We start from the raw sequence: 25594 nt of genomic DNA on the forward strand, positions 1-25594 counted from the left end.
ACAGTTTAGATATAATACGTGTGTTATTCTCAGTAATTTCAAATGATAATGGTTATATCCATTTAATGTACCATCGTATTACCAACAAAGCATAAAATTAATCTTATCCCGTGGTGATAGGGGACAATCCCATCCATGGGTAATAACTATATTTTTTGAATCCCATCCCACCTAATCCCTTCTAATCCCACCGCCCAAACACGCCCTAAAAGTACAGAATGCCGGGTGATCATAACGGTGCATGTTCTAGGCAGTACCCTACATGGGCTGCAGGGAGGGGCGTTGGGTACTATCCCCATCTGTTTTGAGCTCGGAATAGGCTGGGGTTCTGAGGGGCCCAACTTAATGTATGGGTTTATCCACACCGCCCATCCATTTTTCCATATTAGTACATCTATTTTTATTTTATTTTATTATATAAGCTTAAAAATAAGGCATATCTAATGTTTAAGTGGATCACACAGTAGAGATTAAACGCCCACAATTAAAAAATTGGGAGCTGCAGAAGTTTTGGACGAAGCTGATATTTTTTTTGCCTTCATCCGGGTCCATATGACCTCATGAATAGGTTGATTGAAAAATAAACATAGGGTGGGTCGTAGGAAAGTTTAGACAGTGGACATTTTCATCACCGCTGCTTCCTATATTGTGGTCCACTCTAGTCTTGAATCCGTCTTAGTTTTCTAAAATGATATGGCAAAATGGATGGACCGCGTGGATAAGCCCAAAAATCCGCGTAATGCAGGAACATCGTAGAGGGAGAAATTTGAACGGGTCATATTCAACTCCACAAAGCAACGGTACAGATAAAATTTTCAGCTGGATATTAAGCCATTCAAAACAGCAGCGCCCAAAGGATGGACAGTTTCGACCGTTGTACGAACTCTAGCCAATAGCCATACTAAAAGCATGTGCCAAGCACGTGAGGGAGATCCCAAGATCTCTCATTAAAAGAAGAGACATGATACCCTCCTCTCCCAAGAAATTACAACCCCCAACAGCGGGATATAGTAGTATTTTACGAGAAACCCAGGGGGCATAATTGAGAAACGATGGCTCATAAGAAAGCCGTTGTTAACCGAAGAGATTATGCTAATTACAAGGAGATTAAGACAGACTTCAATGCACTCCTCCGTTTAAAATAAACCCCCTCTCTTTTGGACTTTTGGAACCCAACCCAAGACCCCCTCCCAAAAAAATTCTATTTAAAAGATCCCCTCCGTCTTGTGGCGCACGATACGCGATCCGTTGATTTTAGCAACCGCCCCTCGTAGAAAGAGACAAAAAGAAGGGGGACTGGGGAACCACCTTAACCTGTACTCCCGCACCTTAAACTGCACCGCTGGCTCTCCTCTTCCTCGCAAAACCCGCGCCGAAAGACCACGGAACATTCGGGTAGCTCGCCCAGATCGGCGAACATCGACTCGTCCTCCTCCCGCATCGGAAACAGCACCCCAGCCACGTCAGCGTCGCTCCCGGAGTAGAACGGGCTCTCAAGGACGGCGATCTCGGTGGGGGAGGACGTCACGTCGGAGAACCAGCCAAAATCGTCGGTTAGCAGAGGTGGGTGGCCCTCCAGATCGGCGAATTTCTCGTCGGGTTCGGGTTCGGGTTCGGGCGGGGTGGAGAAGACCGCCGGCTCCCGGGGCGGGAATCTCGGCGCGGCGTTGTTGGCGTGGGTGTTGGTGGCGTTGTTGCCGCTGTTTCGGGCGGCCGGCCAGGCGTGGTTGTGCTCGCAGGCGTACGTTACCACGAGCATGGTGGGGTCCACGCGGCTTCGCTCCACTTGCTTCCTCGCGGGGCAACCCTTCGAACTACTACATCGGTAGTATCCTCTGCCAAGTGAAAAAGGACAAGAACGTAGGGTCGGATTTAGAATCATGTGGCATCCAACAATGGAAGAAGTGTGGGGACTGAGTAATTGAAGTGTGCATCCCGGGCATTTTAGCTGAGCAGGTAGGTTTTGCTAAAATGCACCGGAGGAATGCGTCACGTGATCGTGCCGTCGGTTGTGAAAAGGGCTAGCGAACAAGCGGGAAGCTGCGGCGTTTCGATTGGTGCCCCCACAGAGATGACGTGGACGTGTTTCGGTTACGTGAGGGGCGCATATTAGGGGCGGGGTCTGTAATTGGTGGTATCTCTCTAGATTGGTACGCCACTACACTACAAGTCATGTCATAATTCGCACAGGGCGGCTGCCAATAGACGGGGTCCACGGTGCATGTTAGCATGTATGAGTTTTTCGATCCTCAACCCTCGGACAAAAGCATTGTACTTGGGTTTTCAAGTTTGTGAAATTGCAGTCCATGGTTCGGTAATCCCGACCGTCAATCAGTTGAAGATCACCACGAATGGAACGTGCCCAAATAATCTCCCAATTGGATAATGTGTACCGTTCAGATAAATGTGTAGCAGTCTTCCCTTTCTCATTTTGACCGTTTATTTAGAGGAGAAATGGAAGATCGGATTCATACCATCGAGGGAAATTTTGGGCTAGGGTCTCACCTCAGTGTGGCCAGAAAGATCAGTGGTGTGGATCATTTTACTCTGGTCCCACTTGTAAAAATGAAAACCTAAGTCTACTGAGTGTGTCCTCGATGGAGGATCGTATAATTCCCCATTGGAGTGTCTGAAAAAAATCAATCATCAGCGGACAGAATTTGCCGGGAGCCTGATCCGACGGCTACGGCGCACGTTAGAGTCAAGCTTACCTTGGATAAGGGGATCCCTTGATAGGCTTCTGTCCGTACTTCCTCCACGCCCACGAATCGGACGGAGGAGCTCCCTCGCCCTTCGCCCGCGATCCCTCCACGTCAGCAATTGGTACGGACACCACCCTCTTCTGTACGGCTCGCCTGCTGGAAAAACCCTCCCAGTAAGTAAATCAGATCATAATTCCCCAAAAAGAAGCTATTACTGACGGGACAGAAAATACTAAAACAAAAATAGAAATCTCACCGGGATCTGACACTTCCGGCAAAACCCGTTTCCGGATCCGCTACTAACCTTCTCTTAGGCGATGACGTGTCGCTCGTCTTCCCGCCAGAAAGTGACGACACCAGGTCGTTTTCCGGCCTAATTCCAGGCTCTTCCAGCTCGCTGACGAAAGGGTTGCTGAATCGACCGTCCATGATCCGATCCGATCCAATCCGATTCGAGTCGAGACCGAATTAAATGACAATTAAATCAGACCGTTGGTTGTTGATAATTACACAACCTCTCCTTGAATGCTTTTGAGAGAGAGAGAGAGATGGGGAGGTTGTATTTGTACACGAGCCGGCTTTTTATTATGAGGAGAGGCGTCGGTATGTTGACAGATGGGCAGTTTTATACATTTTCTTTTTTAAATTATAAATGGGGGATAGAGAAGGGACGTGCGAGTGAAAGCAACCCCCGTTTCTTTTATTTCAGGAGGATATTTATTTGATGCTCCAACGGAATTTGAATATCTATACGCATTCATACCAGCCACTGTACACGTGGCTCAATCCATGCCATCAGCATAGTGGTCATCTCCATAAATGGGGCATCACCCCAGAATCAGACTATCAGACAATGATAATCTCTGATCATTGAAAATGTTCTTTTCCTGATTGTCATTTGGTTTGTTAGCATTGTCGTGGATGTCAGTGGACCTTACGATTGGACGGGTTGGATTGAGTTATTTGAATTCTATGTTTACAGTGGATGTATGCGTGAGCACGGATGCCCAAGCTCTATCAGGGCAAAGATGCTTTTATCTGATTTTAAATATTGGGAGGGAGATCGCGTGTGAGGATAGGATTAGGAGGGAGGGCGAGGTCACATGTGGCCCCCTCCTTGGATGGAGGGTAGTAAGCGTTTCTGATTTTCTTTTTAGCGGACCATGTCTCACCATCAACCTCCGGTTTCTTCGTTTCTTTCCGTTGTTTACGCTTTTGCCGGCAGTTACCCAAAATGCCCTCATCTCGGGCTTATACCTGCCCAAGTTGTGCATGGGACGTTTGAGTTTTTTGTGCAAGTGGGTAGTAATACGACGGGTTCGGCCCATAGTTTAAAAACCGGGAAAACGCAACTCGACAGGGTATTAATCCAGATCGGTTTTACTCGAAGATTCGACCTGACTCAACACGATAGTTGATAAAATAAAATAAAATTATTTATAATACTCAAAAGATTTGAAACATACATAAGTAAAACCATGTTATGAGTCATTTTCAAAATTGAGTTTCCTAAGGACTTGAAGTAAGCTAGTTTTAGAATTATAGGTTGGACCGTCGATGTCTTAAATGGGCCAACAGTTCGGCTTGAACCCTACCTGTGACCCATTGTCTAATAGCTCAATTCACCCACTTAAAATTCATCAATACCAAGCTTTGGTTGTCTGGCTATATGGGTGGCTAGAGGTGAGTAAATTCTATCCGAGTTTGATCCATTAACTTAAAGCGGCCATCTTTTCTAACTTGAGCTAGAGCAACTACTCATTTAGCTTGGCCAAGCAAGATGGTTGAGCCAATTGTCCAGTGGGCTGAGTCCTGTACCCTAAGTAAGGCCATAGTTAGTTTCTTCTGACCATTGCTTTATTGGGCACATAGTTGATCGAGACTGCTGCATGAAAATCTCCTTGATAGGTTAGTCCTAACCTTCTAACATGAGGCCTACGGAGGGAGACTGTTGATGAAAGAAATGTAGCGCTGGTCTACAGCATCTGGATAAGAGACCCAAATTGGCTGCTAGAAACATGGACCCACGTTATATATTGGTAGGCATTGATGGGGAGATGTGGAACTCTTTGTTGAGCGTTGGAATGACGTCTTCTAATAGGAAACGTCTTCCCTTCTCCGTTGGTTGCCTGCGTACTAATATAAGTACGTAGGTGTAGCCTAGCTTTCTTAGGGACGCGGATTTCCTGCGAAAGCCTTTCGCAGGAAGTTCCTGCGCGAGGGTACTGGTTGGGGCCCACCGCCATGTTTTTTGGACATCTACCCTGTTCATCAGTTTGGCGATCTCATTTTAGGACAAGTGATAAAATTTTAGGTGGGTCCAAAACTCAAGTGGGCCACACGAGAGGGAAATTTGAGGAAAGAAATATCTACCATTGAAACCTTCTTGGGATCCACCTTGATGTTTATACGCCATCCAAACTGTTTATAAGGTCTTTACCACTGGGATGAAGTGAAAATACTAAAAAATTTAGCCCGAAGAAAAGCTTTATGGCCACAAGAATGTTTCAACAGTTCTAACTGAATATCCACCTATTCCTTTCGGGTAGCCCACTTGAGTTTTGGATACACCTCATTTTTGGTCAAATGTCCTAAAATGAGCTCGCCAAACGGATGAATGGGGTAGATGTCCCACAAACATGGCGATGGCGATCCTTGCGCAGGAACTCTCTACGAAAGCCTTAAGCAGGAAATCCGCGTCCCCATAGGTAATTTGCTATTCTCTGCTCTCGGTGCTTGTCACATACGAAGACTACTTGGATAAGTTCGTTGCATGTGCTTTCTTTTAACATGCGTGGTTATTGAAAAGAGACCATAGGTAGAGAAAATTATTCAACTCCCGTATTCATCTTTACTATATTTTTTAACAAGTTCTTTTACAGTTGAAGAGATGTGAGTCTTATATTTATGTTTCTCTTATTTTAGAGAATAAAATTCTTTATGAATACCCCTTAGAGTATGTATATTACTAAATTATATAAATTTTTACGTATCTATTTTTTCTTTTTTCTTTTGTCTTTCATGTATTGGCCGTTTTGCATTTTCTTTTATTGTTTAGCTTGTCCTGCATCAATTGCCTGTGGTATTTTTTGAACAATGTACACTCTTCTCTCTAGGTTAATCACCTTTATAAATACAAGGTAAATCTAGAAAAACATACAAGCTAATTCACACAACTCAAACAATAAGTCTAAGAGATGAAATAAGAATATATGATAAGTGAAAATACACTAATTTATGTGGAAAACTTTTTCAATTAAAGAGAGAAAAAATACGGGCCAATGATCAACTCTACTATAAAAGAATAAGCATAGAAGATATCTTTTTTTTTTTTTTCCTTCATCCATATAAGAAACACTCTTTCACTAAAGAAGAGAACATGATTTCTCACGCCCTCAAAAAAAAGCAAGGAGTTTTCTAGCTTTAGGTTTTAAGCTATGGTTCTATTTCTAGCTCAGGGGGTGTTTGGCATAGGGTATCAAATGGGTTTAGGTAGGATAGAATTGCATTTGGTCTCCTGCAATTCCATCCATCATTTGAGGATGATGAGAAAGGATGGAATTAGGTGGGATGGAATTGCATTTGGTTCATGCGAGATTTCCATAAATTTTGAAATTCGCCACACATGTGGGCCTCATGTTGATGCATGCATTTATCCATGTAGTCCATCTATATATACCATTTACATGTGACATTCTGGTTATATGTGTACAAGTGAATGACATCCGTTGTGAATTTGGTCCATTTATTACAATTCCATGGTCTACTAAACAGGATTTTGTTTAATCCATCATTTTCAGGTGGTAATAATTTTGTCCCAAACATGGGATTGGATGACTAAAATACCATAGTATTTTTAGACATGTAATCATTGTGCAACAATGATGTTAACCCCATTGAATGCAATTCAATACCATTTTATTCCATGAGACGTGAAAATAAGAAAATAACAGGTACGTGAGTGTAACGGCCTGAAATTTATGCCAGAAGATCTAAAAAATGTTACTCGTATGGTAAAAAGCTTAGATCTCACACATGCGCCTGGGTGCGGACGTAAAGGGTTCTCACACGTGTGTAGAATCGGCAAAGCTCAGGGTGAGACTCTTTTTATTTATTTTTTTAAAAATTAACGTTAGCTTGTTAGTAACATCCACCGTCAATACACCCTCCACTGTTAGCCACCCCCACTACCGAAACAATACCAAGACCTCGGTGTTAAAACGAGGTATCTTCGCTCAGTCTCATCTTAGGCTGAGACTCTATGGGGCGTTTCCCTTTTAAACATGTTCCTTTTTGATAGGGTTATTCTTATTTACAAACATCTAAGAAGATAAAAAAGAAAAAGAAATGATCGTGCATAAACTATGCATCACCACTCAGTGGTCCTATGAATGCCGCACCCGTTAATCTTGACCCTCCATTTGGTGGAACACCTCAAGAGTCCTGAAAAATCCCAATCATAGGAACCATGTATTTTCTTGTGGGCCTTTTCTGTGTATGGGGTAAATTAGGATAAAACATCAATTCTAAACAGAAGTCACCATCTATTTCAGCCCACAACTTGGTCCAGATCAATGGTCATGCGCGCAGGTGGGATGGTAAAGGCTAGAGACAATGCCTCTGATGAATGTGGGGCCCGCAATACAGCCGTTCCCACCTTTGGAAGTCACGCTTGTCAGAGATCCTGGCCACTCTTAAGGTGGTGTACACTGAAAAGTCCCGGGACCACAAAATAATATTGGACCGTTGATAACTCCAACGTAATGAGAACGAATCGTTTTGCTTCTACTGCATGCGAAGCAGGATCCAAGGTATGTCATCTCCCAGTGGGGCCACAATGCTGACAGCTGTCATGCGGGTCCCACATTCTACCAAAATCTCTTTAGGGGTACGCGGATTGCGTCCTACCCCCGCCCGTCTCTAGCCACGAACGGTCAGTCTATGGGCGGGCGCACCGTGATGTATCTGTTTATCCACGCCGTCCATCCCTTCTCTAAGATCATTTTAAGGCACGTACATAAAAATGAGGCAGATCCAACGCTCAATTTGACCACACCACGGATGACTCTCGTATTTAACGCTTTGTGCATTTAGTGCAACCGAGCTTATTATTTAGTGTGATCCATTTGACTGTTGGATCTGACTCATTTATGTAAACATACCTTAAAATGATCTGAGAGAATGGATGGACGGCGTGGATAAGAAGATAAATCACGGTGGGCCCGCTCACATAACTAACCGTACGTGGCTAGAGACGGCGGGGGTAGGATGCAATCCGCGTCCTGAAGTCGGTAACGTTGTGTTCACGTTTCAATACAAAATGGAGGGCATTTACGCGCTTGGCCACCTAATAAAATAATCCAACGGATGGGAGTGACCGGTTCTTGCTCCGCTATATCCGTATGGTGAAAGAGGAGGGCCTTCTGGTACATCAAATACGGCATCCAGATTCCTGTGGCGGTGAGATGATTATCTCCTCTCTCTATATTATTTTAGAGGCGAATTTCCTACAACGGTTGGTGTAGAGAGCCTGTGCAACAAATATCTCTGTGGGACCCACTTATGATGTCTGTGTAAAATCCACTCCGTCCATCATTTGCACCAGCTCAATCTGGGACTTGAGCCAAATAATAAGACTGATCCAAAGCTCAAAAGGGCTACACCACAGAGAAAAGCAGGGATGAGGATGCCTACCACTGAAACCTTTTTGGAGCCTACTGAACTTCTGACAAGGCTGATATTTGGTCCTACCCTTCATCCTGTTGAGAATCTATCTTATGAACGAGTTGGATGTATGTAAAAATGACGTTTGGGGCCAGGAAGATTCCAACGGTGGAATCCCCATCCCAACTGCTCCCTGTGGTGTAGGCCATTTGAACTCTGGGTAGGCCTGATTTTCGGATTCAGTGTCTAACATGAATAAGCGGCAATGATGGCCGTAATGGATGTCACAAAAATCACCAATGTGGGCCCTACAAAGCTTCTTGTTGGGAGTCCTTCCTGCACCAACGGTTGTAGGGAAATCAGTTCCCATTCTTATTATTTTCCGACGTGTTGACTTTCTCCAACAAACAAATCTTAAATACGTGAATCTCTCCCTATTTGTCAAACCTCTCCAGCTGCAATTTCAAAGAGATGGAAACTTCGGCATCCTTTCCTATCTCTAGTTAGGCATTGTAACACCCTCTTCAATGCAATCGTCTTTTGACGTTTCTGTCCTTGCAAATATCACATAGAAAACATCAATTTCATATCTCATGCTATGAATCCAATGTAAGCAAGGAACTCCACTTGCACATGTGCTCGAAATCCGGACCGTTCATCGGGAGATGCAACCATGTACTTTGAGTTTGGAATGTTACTTGTCCTTTTTTGACCATCCATGTATTCTACTCCTACGGGCCACCTTTGGCACTGGCACCTTCTTGATGGAAGGACCTGATCTTACACGCGTGTGCTACTTCTGTAGATCGTTTGCAAATGAATGTTTACTTATGTAGGATTCTTCATGTCAACTGTCCCCACAGGTTCCTGAGGCTGGGCTGGTCGGGCTCGATCGGGTTAGACATGTTGCTTGTTTAATTAAGTAAATTGGTCCGGCTGAGGTTCAATCTGGCTGGGCCGGATGGTCCAACCTGATGCAGTGTAAAAGCTTTAGATGATAAGTATGGATACCTTTAGCTCCATATGTATTCTCAAGCCCAAGAATGTATGATTGGGCCAAATAGGGTCTGGTTGGTCGAACCCATTCTAAGTGGTTAGTGTCTTCCTCAATCGGTAAATACCTTGAATTTACAAGACACTCAAATCCACGAGAGAAAGCTACCGAATCCATGAGAATTAATAAAAATATGAGAATGTTAATTGATTGGATGAATAAAAAATTAGTTTTTGTATCCTTATATAATCTTAAACAAATTCTAAAAACATAGACGAAGAGTCTTAATTGAATAAGGAAAAAAATTATGAAAAAAATGTGTAAATTACTGCATTTAAGGACTTGTAGTCAATTGGACGAATCGATTGGTCGAGCTTAAAAATGTATAAAGACTAAAACTGAAAATTCCGTGAATTTCGACCTATGGACCTGATCTGTCAACCCGTCAAACAATTTTTCAACCGATTAACAAGATTTGTTGATCCGTCCAAATTGATAGAAATTGTCTAGCAACAATTTTGAAATTTCTAGTAGAATCTCGACCTATTATTTCAATTGGTCGACCAATCAAACTATGTTAAATGTTGTCTATCCTTCTTTTATTCAATCCATTATCCATTATAGCCATGGATGAACCTGCGATCCGTTCAACATTAGCTAGGCTCAAGCCTGTCTTCGAACCGTACCATTGCTATTGTCCCTTTAAATTCATTGTATATGAGGCACTTTATTCCTTCACAGATTAATTTTGGACCTTTCATTTTGCAGCCCAGTTGTCAATGTGCCAATATCCAACTGACCAGATGATGTAAACGGTCCAATTTGATGGCTTTCTCAAGGCTTAATAATAGATGGTTAGAAAAATGCCTCAGAAAGGTCACATTCAATGGGACAGTTTTTTTTTTTTTTTTCCAGTTCAGTACATGGAATCTCCTAAATATATAGTCTATATACAATATGACCCATGACATGAATGGTCTTGATCTTCTACAGTTTGTCACAGGCACCAGAAAATAATGGTTAGTATCCAAGAATCCTTTGCATTGGTCAGCATTACACCCGTACAAAGTGCCGTGTGCCCTCACATTGAGGAAAATGTAATTGGGACGTGGGCCCCCTGAAGAGGTGTACTTGCTACTGTTTGGAGGACGTTCAATCATTTTCATTGCTGCATGGGGTCCCATCTTCTTCTTAAATTATATGGGATTGTGATGGTGAAGGTGACGCCTCACATGGACTTTCTTTTACCTTATTATCTGGTACTGGACTCCTACCACCATTTAAAAATTGGTGGTCACTCTTCAACCGTACGCACGGCACAGTTCTATGGCAATCCAGACCGTCCAAATAGTGGAAAATTACATTGAGAAGATGATAGTAATTGTCTGATTTTGCCTTTGGCATTTGGACCACTCACAATTTACATTTTCAGTTTTAGCCAGCAATTGGATGGTTAGGATTGCTAGCTAGATCGATGCAAGTTTAAAGATATGCTCCGATCGCAATGTGCCCCACGTGTGAGAAGGAGCACGTCCTATGACGTTGATGAGTAAAAAATGGTGGTGAACTATCTTGGGAGTCTATGATCTATAATAGTTTTTTATGTGGGGTCCATATCGTGATTTTCTCTTTCTGTGGCCGAAAAGATTTCTTAATTTCGTTTGTATGTGACATGTCTTTGGGGCCCACTTGTGAAAATTTGAGCATGCTCTCTAACAGCTACTGAGATTACTTGTCATGACGTCTTCGATTTTTGCAATGCCCAAACGCTTTTGTTCGGCAATCTTTGAATAGGTGGAAAGGTCGGCTCATTTCTCCCATTTGAGTCTTTGATTAGGTGGAATACTGGTTTCTATACAAAGACATGATTATTAGCTGTAATGGACATTTGTTCCAGGTGTGCATGGCCCCACCACACGTGCTTGGAAATTGGTAAATCAAGTGGGCCTACACATATATTTTTTTAAGTTCTTTTGCTTTTAATAATCTTAAGTGCGACTTCATATCGTCATTAATCTTTACTCTTTTTATGTTGATACTCATGATATTTGCCAAAGTAGGTTTGCCAGTGGGTCCATTTTGAATCAGGTGGGGCCTGCTTGAGCAACACCCCTTTACTATGCAGGTATCCGGTAGCTAGTTTTTTTAATTTCTTGTTGTAATAAATTCTTAGTTTTTTAATTAAAAAAGTTTAGTTCCTGCTAATCTTGTTGGCTTTTAAGTACATTTCTGAGGAACTAGTTTTTACTAAAGAAGAAGAAGAAAAAAACACTCTTGCTGTTAGCGAGGAAACGGAAAACCTGAAAAATTACAAAAGAATTTTTAACTTCTTCCAAATATCTCCATGAAATCTAGTTTACCAACCTAACAATATTTAATCATTCTTAAAATATAGTAATACAATTATAAATTTTCATATGTAAAACAAAAACTAGGTAATAAATTCCCCAACAACCAAACAGGTTTTAGAAGGGTTAAGAATTCTGGCTCAATCCTCACCTGCAACTCATTAACTTGTTAGTTGCGTGATCCGATGTAAAAATCAGGGAATAATCGAATTTCCCAACAACCAGATAAGCCCTAAAAGGGTCAAGAATTCCGGCTCAACTCATTTAACTTTTTTTTTTTTTTTTTTAACACATGCACACGTACCCCCACACAGTCACACGGTAGTGGAATTTCACCACCTATGGGTACTCGAACCCTTGACCAGGTGTTGAAACTCATAAGAGTCTACCACCGGGGCAAAAGTAAGGGCTCAACTCATTAACTTGTTGCCGGACCCAACCCACCTAGGGAGTGTTTGGATTGGATGTACAGCGTATAGAGAAGCAAATATACAAGAGATGCTTGGATATTGACGGTCTTCACCTCTTCGGCAGTAAAGCAATAGCAAGTTTACAGTACTGCCGTGTCATCGAAAAGGGGTGAGATTTGGTGTATATAAGGTTGGATTTTCACGGAAGAGCGAGAGAATTCAAAGTGACCGTTCAAACTCTAGGTGCACCTAATGCATATGTATTTTAGTGTACAAATATTATCTCAGTCTAAAAAAAGTATAGGATGAAGTGCATTGAAACATTTTACACCGCAATCCAATCTATGAATAGCAGCTAACAAGCATATACACCTCATTCGCTGTGTATACAAACATCAAGCATGATAATTAAATGTTAGATTGTAAAGTGATTTAGCCAAATTTTGGTTTTATACAACTGTTGACGTAGAGCCGGTCGCAAACAATTTCATGGAAAAAAATGGACTTGAGAAGGCTCAATCGAAGGTGGCAATGATCCATACTGTCAGGACTTTAAATTGGTCGTATCTCACAAACTGGGATGAGTTTTTTGACATATTATATATGATTGTGGGCTAGAAAGCTACTTAAGCCAACCAACCTGCTATGCCGGATTGTCCACACTGGATTTGTGAAATTCCATCAGATCAACGGTCAAAAGTCCCATTTAATTTCAATTTTACCATAAATAGTGAGTTTTATTGCGAATATAACTTTTGATCCTTTGATTTATGAGAGTCATACCCAACATGAAATGGTTTAGAAAAGTTAGGAGAATAATGTGGTTAGGCCAAATTAGACACTAATTATTTTTAGTCGAAAACTATGAAGTCTAGTAGTAATGGATACCCTTTATAAATAGTATATTAAGTCACGTTTTTAGGGTGATTAAGTATAAAACTCCATAAGTTTGAGCTCATTATTTAAAAGGTTGTAATTTCAATTTTTTTTATCATCAAATATATATATATATATATATATATATATATATATAGAGAGAGAGAGAGAGAGAGAGAGAGAGAGAGAGAGAGAGAGAGAGAGAGAGAGAGAGAGAGAGAGATCGACCTTATCACGTCCCTCCGTGTGCCAACTGTCCAATCCAAACACCTTCTTAAGGTTTATCTAGCCCAAGCCTAACCCAACTAACCCATTTAGCTATATTTGGTTAGGCCTGACTACCTGGACCCAACCCGGCCCATACCGAATTTGCATGACCACACTATCATTTAAGAATGGATTTTAGAGCTGAAGGTTCATCAGGCCGGCTATGAATACAAACAAATATACATGCATCTAAACAAGCCTCCATATAACCTAAGCCCAACCCAGTATCCATTTGATTGGGCCCAAACTCACCTCAAAAGTACATCTGGACTATTCACCCACTGTTGAACTGATCCGTTCCCACCCATATTGTATGTATGGCCCTACCCATCTACATGCGAACATACGTGCTAACATGACACATGTATGAGATCAGGGTGGTTCATTACGTATTTGCCTATATTCCTAGGCCCAAAAATCAGACATTTTTCCTCATTATTTGAGGCACTGCACATCAAACAATTGGACAACTAGAAAAATAAAAAGTCATTTTAGCCATCAAATGATTTTGTCCGCTTCCCCACGTGAAGATAATACTAGCCTGTCTTTTCCACCGGAACATCTATATAAAGTGTGGACCACCTGACGGATCAACCTATATTTTAAACCTTTGTTCTGATGTGGCCCACCAACCAAATATTTATCAATGTGTCCTAAGGTTTATTAATCCAAGTAGCCGTAGTAGGGCTTTCATGTCACGTGGCCTGCAACATCAGGACACGTGGATATTTATCATATGGACACCATCCACGGTCATCATCCTCTCATCTGAAATTTAAATCATATGATGTAAACCAAGTGGCTGAGCAAATGACAATTTTGAACAGAGCCAAAAAAATCCACGTTCAATTCAATGTCCACGCCTGACAATAGCCATCCAGGACCTTGATCCGTGAAGGTCAAACATCCATCGTCAGTGCACGTGTGGTTGCAGGGAGGATGATCTGAACCACCCATTTGGTGGCATTAATGTGGATGGCCGTGGTTTATAAATCATACCATCACGACATCTGAGTCCACAGAGCAATAGACTCATCTGGTTGAATGTGGGCCTTTAACAAAATTCAAGCATGCTGGATCCCATCATCGCAGGCTGGTACGTCGAGCTGAGTAGTCTCCAAAGGCATCAAGCCGATGTTCGAACCCACAGCCCAAACCAACGGCTTTAAATCATGCAAATTGGTTGGGCTTGGGTTGAGTCGTGGCCGGTTCTATTCAAAATTTTAAACATCTTCGGTCATAGGCCTAGAGCATTTGCTACCTTATTTGTGACCCGTGGCTAGGGGTGGAAATGGGCTTAAGGCCCATTGGCTATCCTTATTCCCTCCGGCTTGACCTAAATCGAGCTGAAAGGCCTTGGCCAACCAGTGAAGGCCGTTTAAGTAAAAGAGTCATGTGATCAAAGGTTTGAGATAAGTTAATTAATTTTTTTCTTCTTTTAAAAATCAATTTTGATTATTGAAACATAAGCGATGGTTCAACCCTTGTCTTTTAGGGGGACTTTGGATCCTAAGTTATTTATTAAGTTGAAGTGATTAAGTAATTGGTTTTAAACCAAACTTATTTATATCGAATAAGTTACTTATCTACTGCTGTAAATATGAAAAGTAACTTATTTGGCGGTATCCAAATAGGCCCTAAGGGGCATTTGGATTGAAAGTTGATTAAGATAAGCTACTTATTCCACAGGTAGTTTATCTTAATTTTTACTCATTAAGAATGTTTGACAAACAATGTACTTACCTGCTTCTCCTCTTTCATCTCTCTTGATGCCTCTCTTCCGTAGGTTATGAAAAATAGAAAAGCTAAAATAATAATAATAATAATTGAAGTGATTATGTCCTTTTAAGTTAAAAGTTGTAACTTTTAACTAATCATAAACTGCTTAATTCAAATAAGTAACTTATTTACTGCTGTAAGTAGAAAAAGTAACTTATTTGGTGGTATCCGAAGGGGCCCTAAAGGATCATTCTTCTTCCTCACATGTGACAGAATAAGTTACCTAAGCCATCCCAATTGTGGGTCCCATTATGGATGGAGCGTATATCTGAAATTACACTGATCAATCAGTCATAACAATACAATTAATGACTATCAAATGGATGGTTAAAGGTAAACTAATGAGCGGTCCAAATTCGAAGGGAAAATCCAAATGGTTAATATCATATTCCGAGTGAAAATGTTTCTTATACTCCATCTACAATTGGGGTCAGTGATTCGGATGGCCTAGATTGACATACAGCTATGCCACGTGTAACATTTGATGCGTCACCACCATTTTTCAAATGGTTCAACACTAAAATGCGAGTCTAGCTGTAATCTCTACTATATATAACATCATTAATCGAGACATTTTTTTTTTTTCCACAATGTGCTTTCCCCAGCTTAGTAATCTTGGTGTGATTGAAGGGCTGAATTGGTTTTGTAGAAAAAGAAAAGGGTATTTCAGTCATTGTGTGGGTCTAATCTTGTGCTTCAGACCTCACAGCAGAGATTTGAACGCTTTGCAAGAAACAAGATACGATTTTGAATTTACTTACATCCCTCAAAAACCAGAGCAGACTACTCTGCAACACAACAGGTGTTTGTACAAAACGGGTACATCACCTGAATTTGTGGGGCCTGCTATGTTGTTAGCTTCACAACTAATCCGTCCCTCAATATATAATTCTAATTTTGCACATCCCATAACCATTGTTTAATAACTCAACTCAACTCCTTGTCTGGTGGAATTGGGTCTACTCAAATACAAGGCTGAGACTTTAAAATTTTAATGAACTTTAATAATTGACTTTAAAAAGAAAAATTTAATGCATTTAAAACAGTTGGAAAGCTGATAAAAGAAATGAAATACCATTAAATAACACAACTTAACATGGTCTAATGTGGTGTTAGCACCTCACCTCTCCTTTGAAAGATGAGGTTGCCCTTTTGAATCTTGCCTCGAGTTTTTTTTAACGGATACCATTATCCCAATGACTGGGAGGTGAGTCGGTTATCAAGTGCCTGTTTGGATACCACCAATTAAGTTACTTATTAACTTATGTCAAGTAATTAAGTTACTATTTTTCCACTTAATTTAGTTTGATAAATATCATTGTAAAAGTAATTTATGTGCTAAAAGCTAATTGTCTTACTAAGTTTTGCATGATTATGTATGAGCTTATTAATTTTTCTACATCTCTTGCGGTCAACATTAAAGGAGGCTTTCTCACGATTCATGACAAAGAAGAATATTCTTTCTCACTATCTATGTCAAAGGAGGCCCCACATGATGGACCGTCCACATCAAAGGTGGGCCTTATATGATGGATGACTCATATTAATGTGAGTCACATAATGGATGGTCCACATCAAAGGTTGGCTCATAGTGATAAATAGCCCATATCCAAAACGAGCTGGTATGATGGACAACTCATTTCAAAGGTGGGACCTACGGATGGGCAATTCGTATGAAAGGTGAGCTCCATATGATGGCCTATGGACATTGAAGTTGGAACCCACATGAGGGATGACCCGTATTGAGGTGGCCCCCATGATTGATGGTCCACATCAAAGGTGTGCCCCTAATGATGAATGACCCAATATTCAAGGCAGCTTCGCATGTTGTGCAACCTTTATTGAAGGTGGGGCCTGATAATCCACATCAAAAGTGGGCTCCACATGATGGGCAATTAATAATAGTGCGCCCTACATGATGAACGATCCACGTCAAGGCCAACTCGAATGATGAGTGGCCTATATCCAAGGTGTGCCTGACCCACATGATAGACATTCTACATGAAATGTGGGCTCCACACCTAATGGGCGATGAATATTGATGGTGGGCCCCACTTGATGGATGACATAGACGGAGATCCTACATAATGAACAATGCATATTAAAGGTCAGCCCCTAATAATGAATGGACTATATCCACCATCCATCACGTGGGGTCTTGGATATGGTCCATTCATTATTAGGTCAGCCCACACAATGAACAATCTACATCAAATGTTGATCCCACGTGATGGATGGTGGATATGAGGGGGATCAAATAAATTTAAGGAATAATTACTTATAATATTTGAAACCAAACATTCTTACTTTTTGTCTGATAAGAATATTATTTATTAAACATACTTATCTATTAAATAAGTGAAAATCAAGATACACTACTTATGATATAAGTAGCTTATTTAAAATAACTTACCATCCGATTATGAATTTTTATTTGCATGATATTTCAATCAATTTCATTTCTAAATAGTCTCTTCATCCTGTATTCTACTCAAGTCGTGTAGTAGGCAGATATTTGGCCACAAAGCTTAACAATGGGGGGATCATGTAAAGGGCAGATTAGATGTCACATACATGCAAAACCAATGGCAAACATAGCTTTGAGTTCTGCCCACTGCAAACAATGGAGCTGGAAGAAATGTATTGATTGGGTCTATCATTATATTGGCAACATGATGGATGGGTTGTGTTTCAAAAGAGAATTTCATAAAAACTTACGTACTTATTGGTTTTTTTTTTCTTCTACCCGAGAAAGACTCCTTACCAAGGCATGCTTCCCAACCTATTAATGAGGGTAAAAAGATGTATTTGCCTTCCTCATTATTATTATTATTTTAACGGAGAGGGAAAAGGTAAAACCCTTGATACAAAGAAATTAAGAGCTTTACTAATTGCATACGGCATGTAATAAGGCTCTTATACACGCCATACATGCGCCGGCACCAGATGTGATCTATTGATCAGGTTATTCTGATCAATAAAATAAGCTACAAAGGGTTCATGATGGTAAACTATTGATCAGGTTATTTCTATTAATAGTAACCTTCCAAGCTAAGTTTGTAGCCTTTTGAAAATTTCCTACTAAAAATAAACTGTGAGACTATTCCATCAATTTATTTAATTTTCATTTATCTCTCGGCATTTGGCACCTTTATATATTTTTATTCTCGAACATCACATCAATGGCCTCAGATTACCTACACAAGATTTTCTGATAAATGTGAATTTGGAGACAAACAATCACTGACAGGGCAGCACAAGTGGATCACACAATTTCACGTGATTATCTCACCACATCCTATAATTCTATTAAAAATGTAGTTGACACATGGGCCTTATATGTATAAAATAAAATCAATTAATAATTAAAAGCTACATTGAGATTCGTGGGAGAGACTCTAATCTGTTTTAGTCATTTCCGTTATTTAAAGACAAAACATGAAAAAAAAAAAAAATGGGGCATTCCGAGAATCGAACTCGGGACCTCTTGCACCCAAAGCAAGAATCATACCACTAGACCAAATGCCCAGAACATGTTAGATAATTCATTCACATTAAATCCAATCTTTAGTATATGCCGGCTTCTGTGGGCATCACTGTGATGTATGTGCCTTACATCCACGCGGTCCATCTGTTTTGAGAACTTATTTTAAGAGATGATTCTAAAAACGAAATATATCCAAATCTCAGGTGGACCACACCATAGGAAACAGTGGTGATTGAATAGAGTTAATGTCAAAAACAAAATATAAAAAAGCAGCAATGGGGCATTTCGAGAATCGAACTCGAGACCTCTCGCACCCGAAGCGAGAATCATACCACTAGACCAAATGCCCTTGATTGATTGTAATTTCGCTTTTCTAATCCATATTTAATTTATTTTCTTTTCCGTCGCAAACGGCTCTGCCGAGCAAATACAATTCTCAGCAATAATCACCTGCGTGGAACAATCTCAACCCTTCAATAGTTGGCCTATGAGTAGATGGTGTGGAAAGCCCTGCCCATACACACGAAACACATATGCCACTAGGGCACGTTGGTGTGGCGTCGAGTTTACATCAGGTGGGCCTCCCTATTTCGATCTTCCAGCCTAAAAATCAGGTCATTCCACTTCTCAGATCGGTCATTGTCTACAGAATGGATGGTCCACAATGGCCGACCTGAGGAGTAGAACGGCCTGATTTTTAGGCCAGAAGATCTAAACGGTGTGGTCCCAGATTGAAAGTTTAGAAATTGAACACGTGTGACATATTTGCATGTGTGGATGTGCTTGGCTGCACGTGTATGTGAGCTTACGCAAAGACTCTGCATGGGTACGTTTTGGTTCTGTTTGCTTTCCGTCATCCTCTTTTCCATAGCCATGCATTGGGAATCTAGATTGTTCAGTTTGTGTGGTTACTTACAATGGACCATCCATGACAGGGCCTGTCTGATGAGCGATCTGGATTACCCACCGGACAGCCACGTGTACGGTTATGCATTGCATGAAGAAAGACGTGTTCATGTTAACGAATTAATAGCAAAATGAGTGGTATCACAAAATACTAGAGTTTCTGTAGTACACTTCTTGTGATCCAATCCAATCCATTGATATGATAGGCCTCACCATGGAGTCCCATGAACCAAAAAAAAAAAAAAAAACCCAGGTTCGTAAAGATCCCACCATCAGATCATTTCCATTCATTTGGTCGAACGTAAACCATTGTTGTATTTTTGATCTTGAACCGTTTATTTTGTGTCTACTATTTGAAGGGTTAGGAATTTCTAATCTGGTATTGGCCATCCAGAATTAGAAAAATCATATCAACAGGTTGGATCAGAGAACCATGGGACCCACCTGTACAAATGAAAACCTGAGCGTACAGTAGAATTCTCGACCCCAGTACACCAAAATGCTTCCGCGCTGTCGTATGTCCCACTTGAACAAGATTTCTCAGCAAAAGCAGGAATCAAATGGTACCACCCGACAAAACGTCATACACTAAGAACAAGATTTCAGAGATTCGCTGCATGAAGCATGCGGATTCACATTGTCTCTCCTAACACCAACGGCTCAGATCGATGGGCCATGACCATGGTTTAGTAACTGGTACAAACCCATCAACTAATGAGACCAGCAAATGTGCCGATCAATCTGCACCGTTCAACTGATAGACCAACTCATGGATGGGCCTACGGTAAAAAGTTGCTGCAGTTTTACTGTTTCCGGTTTGGATGGAATAAATATGTAAATGCATGGAAATGATATGGAATAAGAATAAATGAGCTTGCAATTCAATCCACTTATAAAAAAAGATTTGGAAATAAATGGGGGTAAATGTCTTTTTGAACTTGTTAGAGAATCGCAAATAAAAGTGCCACCATATACATGTTGGTAATGCATGAGGCGTGTTAATGATACTGTAAAATAATCTAATTATTGACAACATTACTAAAATTTCACCATAACATGATCCAAAGTGTCCAAAGGTTAACCATTTAAATGGACGGTTAAAAATGTTGGCAAGTTGCTTGTTTGTAATTCTTAAGGTTGTAGCCCACCCAAGGTTCATTGTTTACGAAAGTATATATTTTAATAACCTTGTCATAATTATTCTATTAAATATCACATAAGTACATAGATTTGGGATATTAAAGTTGATTTGGGATATCTTATACATTCTTGTTAATATATTGAAAAATTCTAATGCATTTTAATTTATCCCATTTAAATAGAATATTTAGATTTCAAATGCATTTCATTTACTTCCATTCAAATACAACTAAGTATAGCAATTTACTCCCAATTCATTTACCTCCAATTCCATTTCCCATTTACCTCCATTAACAAAGCTCCCAATCAAGCTATAAGGATGAAACTATTTTCTTAATTGTTGATCGAACTTTAGTAGATCATTGAAAAATGTGTGATGGATGGATGGATGGTTATAGACTTTCAATCGGCACATTCTCTTAGCTAGGGCTTGTTCCTCCATTATATGGACGGTTCATATTCTTCAAGAAGTGAGCCCAATTCTTAGAGGCAAGTACTATAAATGTATGTAAATCTTGACCTGTTAATAGATGTCTTAAATCAATATGAAGAAAGAGCAGTTCGATAAGATTGAAGATTGGTCAATTCGATATGAAAACTCTTAAATTTTAGCTTTTGCTTACTGGACCCTTTTTTGTCCAAATCGATCCAATTGGGGTTGTACATGAACCGAGTTAGCTTAGTTAGCTTGCTCGACTTGACTTGAAAAAGCTCGATTCGACTCGGTTCGAAACTAAGTTCTAGCTGATTTTTTGAGCTTGAAAAAATTTCGAACCAAGTTTGACCTTGCCTGAGCTCGACTCGACTTAGATCGAACCCAACTCGAATCGAACTTGGATCAAATCAGTTCAGTGACTTGGATACTTTGATATTGATGTTGCTCACCAAGTGTTTGACGAAATGACTCAATGAAGTGTCGGGTGGTGGCAAGGAAGGTATGCATATGAAACAAATATTATATTTTTTCTTGATTTTGATGTTGCCTACAAGGTATTTGATGAAATACCTGTAAAACTGTTGCTGCTGTTTTATATATAGTGAGATTTTGAAGGTACAGTCCATGTGTTTGTGAACATGTTGCACAGGGCGAACTCGACTCAAACTGGCTCGAGCTGCTGACCGAACCAAGCCGAGCTAGAGCAGGACTGAGCTGAGCCGACTTCGAACTAGGGTTAGCTAGTGGTTGAGCTGAGTCGATCTGTGCCAAGCTCAACTCGGTTCGACTCGTGTACACCCCTAGATCTGATCGAATATGGCTTCGTCGCCATCGATGAATCGTCGATGGCACTCGATTTGATCGAAGCTCCCATCGATCGACTTGTGTAGTTTTACAGAACTGTGGTTTTTGTTTCCTAATTTGGTCTTAACTCTTTATAAGGATTTATAATAAGAAATTAGGGTATTGAAAATGTGTTTAGGACTTTTGTAAGAAAAGGGAGAACAAAGCTAGGGTTTTCTATGTTTTTTGAAAATTTCTCGGATTGGTAAGTCTATTCATTTTTTAACATTATTTATTATAGTGGATTCATTATTGCTTTGTGCTGTAATTTTTTTTCGCAAGAGTTTTTCTACATAAAACCTTGTATTCTTTGTGTGTTTGGTTTATTTAATCTATTATTGTTTGATTCTAACTTGGAGTTGCTTCCGCACATTCCCTACAATATGGCCATCCAAATTGTGAGTGCAACACCCAAAATTTGCTGATGGAACAATCTTAACTATGTTATCAACTCATTGAATTTAAGCCTTTGGCCTCTTTATTTTTACCATTCATTTCATAGCCACAAGTTGGATAGCTTGGATAGTTCGATCATAGTTTATTAAACTCGGTCTCTATACTGGTATTATCCTAATTCAAAATCCGGACTAGATTTGGATGTCTAGTCAGGTCGGTCGATTAAAAGTCTCCATCGAGTCTTTTGATATTTAATAATTTAATAAGTTAAAATACGGGTTTTGTTGATGTCCCCAATTCACGGCTGCCTTACCATGTACCCAAAGCTTTTCACAGACACATGGGGCCTTAAATTGTTTGATTTCAATCATTATTCTTTCAGAAAATAGAGACAGGTCATGGTAAAAGATACTCAAATTGCATGATCATAAGCATCTAATTACGAGATCTTTGGCTCATAAAACACAGATAGCTGTAAGGAATTGACTTCATTCATAGGATTAAGATCATCCGATCGGCCTGATTCTTACATCATGGCCTGCTCCTATATATATATATATATATATATATATATATATATATATATATATATATATATATATATAACACGTACTCACACCACTAAGAAATTTCACCACAATAGATACTTTGAACCCAGACCTTATGTTGAAACTCGTGTGAGTCTACCACCCAGGCATGAATAAGGACCTATTCTCACTTTGTTTTAATTTTCAACTTACACTCCATAAACATAAACAGTGGGCCCCATGAATTTACCAGTAGATTAACACGTATCCATGCCAAGTGTACGGTGATAAGGCACCATATCTTAAAAAGGAGAGGTAAACCATATGAGCCTCATACACTCTTTTCTTCTTCTGTCTTCTCTCTACAAACCTCAAGATTAATTAAAATCCCTAATCTATGTGTGCTTACAAGCACAGCTTCTCTGTATACATATATCTATGTACTGTCTAATTAGGAGGACCCAAACACACACATCCATCCACCTTGCTTTCCAAAGCCTTTAGAAGAGCTTGTTTCACGACTCGAACATCCAACCTCTCCCTCTCAACTTCTTCTTCTTCTCCAATGGCTTCCATGCAAAATGAGCTGTTGTTGCATGAAACTCTAGCTTGGAGCACGTTGAGGCCCATCTGATCAAACGCTTCTAATATCCTCACCAGCAAATCTCGGCCTTTCGAGCATAATACTCTTACCACAAATCCCTTCTCGCTCCTTTCAACTTTCACCTCCTGAAATATGATAAATAAAAATTGAGAAATACGAGTGGGAGCGGCACATGTGTGATATCAGGGAAATTTGTTATGTGGGTTCCATCATGTATGTTCTGAGATGGGCTGCATGCAAACTTTGAATGTGGACCGCTGGTCAAGAGCTGGTAAGATAGACGGACTGGATATAGCACGTCTGTACCATGCATTCACATGTAGTCTCAAGTCCGTGAGCGGGGTTCTTGAAAATGATCCCTGCCACTACATTCCAAATTTATACTACTATTGGATTCCCAAACGGCCAATATCCGGCCAGATTGCAAATTTGCAGCTCACATGCGGTACAGTCGTATCACGTGAGATCAACCTCTATCAAGGGAAACACGACGTGTATGGTTTTTTTTTCTTTTTTTTTCCCTAGAGATTTTAGAGAATACATCCAAAGCATTGCAATACGATACCTAATGGGACGCGGATTCCCTGCGAAAGCCTTTCGCAGGAAGTTCCTGCACTGGGAACCCAGGTGGGAACCACTGTCATGTTTGTGAGAAATCCTCCACGTCTATCCGTTTTGTGAGTTACTTTTAGGGTAGAAGGCCAAAAATGAACCGTATCCAATGCTCAAGTGTGCCAAAAACGTGGTAATTAAACGTCTACAGTTGAAATATTTGTGGGGCCACAGAAGTTTTGAATCATGCTAATATTTGTGTTTTCAGTTCATCCCAGTATTAATGACGTTATTAACGGTATGGATTGCATGTAAGCATCATTTTAGAACACAGGTAGGTTTCAATGGTAGGAATTTCCCTAACCACCTTTTCCTTTAGTACGGTTCACTTAAGTGTTGGATCCTTCTCTATTTTAGTATACTCCCCTAAAATGAACTAAAAAAAGGGATGGACGGAGCGGATTCATGAAAAACATCACGGTGGACCCCACCTAAGTTTTCAGCGCATGAACTTCCTGCGAAAGGAAATCCGCGGTGGATGGACAACAAATAGAGGGAGGAGGCGAGGCCCCTGACGTGGCGAGATTTGATTGGTCCATGTGCCAGAAAGTGGCATGGGCTGGCCCAATCAAATCTTGCCACGTCAGGGCCTTACCGTGTTGGGTGAAGCCCTAGTCTGCTCCCACAAATAAAAGACCTGATACTTTGCTCTCCTTCTCTGAAATTTTTTTTGGGCATACGCCATCCAGGGGATCCCTATCACATAAACGGTTTAGGTCTGAAGATTTCTGAAATCCAACGGCTAGGATCCCAAACTAGAGAGAGAGAGAGAGAGAGAGAGAGAGAGGACCGTGGGCACTTGAATTTGGTTGACCAGGTTCTTATATGCATTGTTCAGCATCTCAACCTTCAATTTCAATTCCTTGATATAATCAAGAGCGTCCATTATAACAGACTTCCTCCTCAGCTGGACCCAACACCAAACACGCATGTCACATAGCGAAATAAACTTGCCAAAGAAAATAATAATACCAAAACCCAAATCTACAATACATATAAGAGAACCAAAAAAAAGACAGTTAAAGAACGGTATAGCATTTTAGAATATTTACAGATTTGGAACTGGTGAGAGACCGAAGAACACGTAACTTCCGGCGCAGGGCCAGCTTTCTCTGAGACCGAGACACCATCTCTCTCTCTCTCTCTCTCTCTCTCTCTCTCTCTCTCTCTGTGAATCTAACAAGGTTTGGAGTTGCTTCTGGTTGCCATGGATGGCCCTTATATAATTAGGAAAAAGGAGAGCATGCAGATCGTGATACCGACAAGTTACGATGACGCCCCTAGTATGCTGAAGAATATCAGAAATACCACTACCTTTCTCACATGACTAAACTGCCTTATTCCGATCCTACTTATTTACAAACACTTGATATGGCAAATTGGTAATTCAGAGGTTGCCAGCACTAATAGCGTATTTACGTGCAGCGCACCTGCAAACCTCCCAAACGTGTGCGTCATCTGATTCGTGCATGACCCATTAATAAGATGGTTATGATTCTTCGATAACTCCAAAGATCTATTAATGGGCCAGCCCTTGGATTTTTTAGGCCTGGATTTTGCACTGCTTAGATGGGGGCCTTCAGGCGCTGTCTTTTCAAAATTC

General features: G+C 40.5%; 2 protein-coding genes and 2 non-coding genes across 7 annotated transcripts; all 4 read right to left on the minus strand.

Moving 5' to 3' along the window:
- Positions 1-1042: 1042 nt before the first annotated feature.
- LOC131240968 (probable WRKY transcription factor 65) lies at positions 1043-3316 on the minus strand. Of its 4 annotated transcripts, none has more exons than XM_058239541.1 (3): positions 2959-3316; positions 2712-2855; positions 1043-1835 (listed from the first exon to the last, which is right to left on the minus strand). In XM_058239541.1, exons 1-3 carry the CDS (start codon positions 3129-3131, stop codon positions 1310-1312), a joined length of 843 nt encoding a protein of 280 aa, XP_058095524.1. In that variant the 5' UTR covers positions 3132-3316; the 3' UTR covers positions 1043-1309. The 4 variants fall into 4 exon arrangements, with proteins under 4 accessions (XP_058095524.1, XP_058095527.1, XP_058095523.1 ...); XM_058239544.1 differs by having other exon boundaries at positions 3007-3314; XM_058239540.1 differs by having other exon boundaries at positions 2712-2858; positions 2959-3312.
- A 15180-nt stretch (positions 3317-18496) lies between these two features.
- Positions 18497-18568, minus strand: TRNAP-UGG (transfer RNA proline (anticodon UGG)). The gene has a single exon. It is a non-coding gene; the product is annotated as a tRNA-Pro (tRNA).
- A 236-nt stretch (positions 18569-18804) lies between these two features.
- TRNAP-CGG (transfer RNA proline (anticodon CGG)) lies at positions 18805-18876 on the minus strand. Its single transcript has one exon. It is a non-coding gene; the product is annotated as a tRNA-Pro (tRNA).
- A 4069-nt stretch (positions 18877-22945) lies between these two features.
- On the minus strand, positions 22946-25198 carry LOC131240970 (uncharacterized). The gene is made up of 3 exons (XM_058239546.1): positions 25044-25198; positions 24782-24898; positions 22946-23504 (listed from the first exon to the last, which is right to left on the minus strand). Exons 1-3 carry the CDS (start codon positions 25119-25121, stop codon positions 23223-23225), a joined length of 477 nt encoding a protein of 158 aa, XP_058095529.1. The 5' UTR covers positions 25122-25198; the 3' UTR covers positions 22946-23222.
- Positions 25199-25594: the final 396 nt, after the last annotated feature.

This window comes from Magnolia sinica, chromosome 3 (assembly GCF_029962835.1).
Source record: "Magnolia sinica isolate HGM2019 chromosome 3, MsV1, whole genome shotgun sequence".
Classification (NCBI taxonomy): domain Eukaryota; kingdom Viridiplantae; phylum Streptophyta; class Magnoliopsida; order Magnoliales; family Magnoliaceae; genus Magnolia; species Magnolia sinica.

Coding starts and splice junctions, on each gene's coding strand:
- LOC131240968 (XM_058239540.1), bottom strand. CDS start 3,131: ATGGACGGTCGATTCAGCAACCCTTTCGTCAGCGAGCTGGAAGAGCCT. Junction 2,859..2,958: donor GCCGGAAGTGTCAGATCCCG/GTGAGATTTCTA, acceptor GGGTTTTTCCAG/CAGGCGAGCCGTACAGAAGA. Junction 1,836..2,711: donor AAGGGATCCCCTTATCCAAG/GTAAGCTTGACT, acceptor TTCACTTGGCAG/AGGATACTACCGATGTAGTA.
- LOC131240970 (XM_058239546.1), bottom strand. CDS start 25,121: ATGGTGTCTCGGTCTCAGAGAAAGCTGGCCCTGCGCCGGAAGTTACGT. Junction 24,899..25,043: donor CTCTCACCAGTTCCAAATCT/GTAAATATTCTA, acceptor TGTTGGGTCCAG/CTGAGGAGGAAGTCTGTTAT. Junction 23,505..24,781: donor ACCAAATTCAAGTGCCCACG/GTCCTCTCTCTC, acceptor ATCATATTTCAG/GAGGTGAAAGTTGAAAGGAG.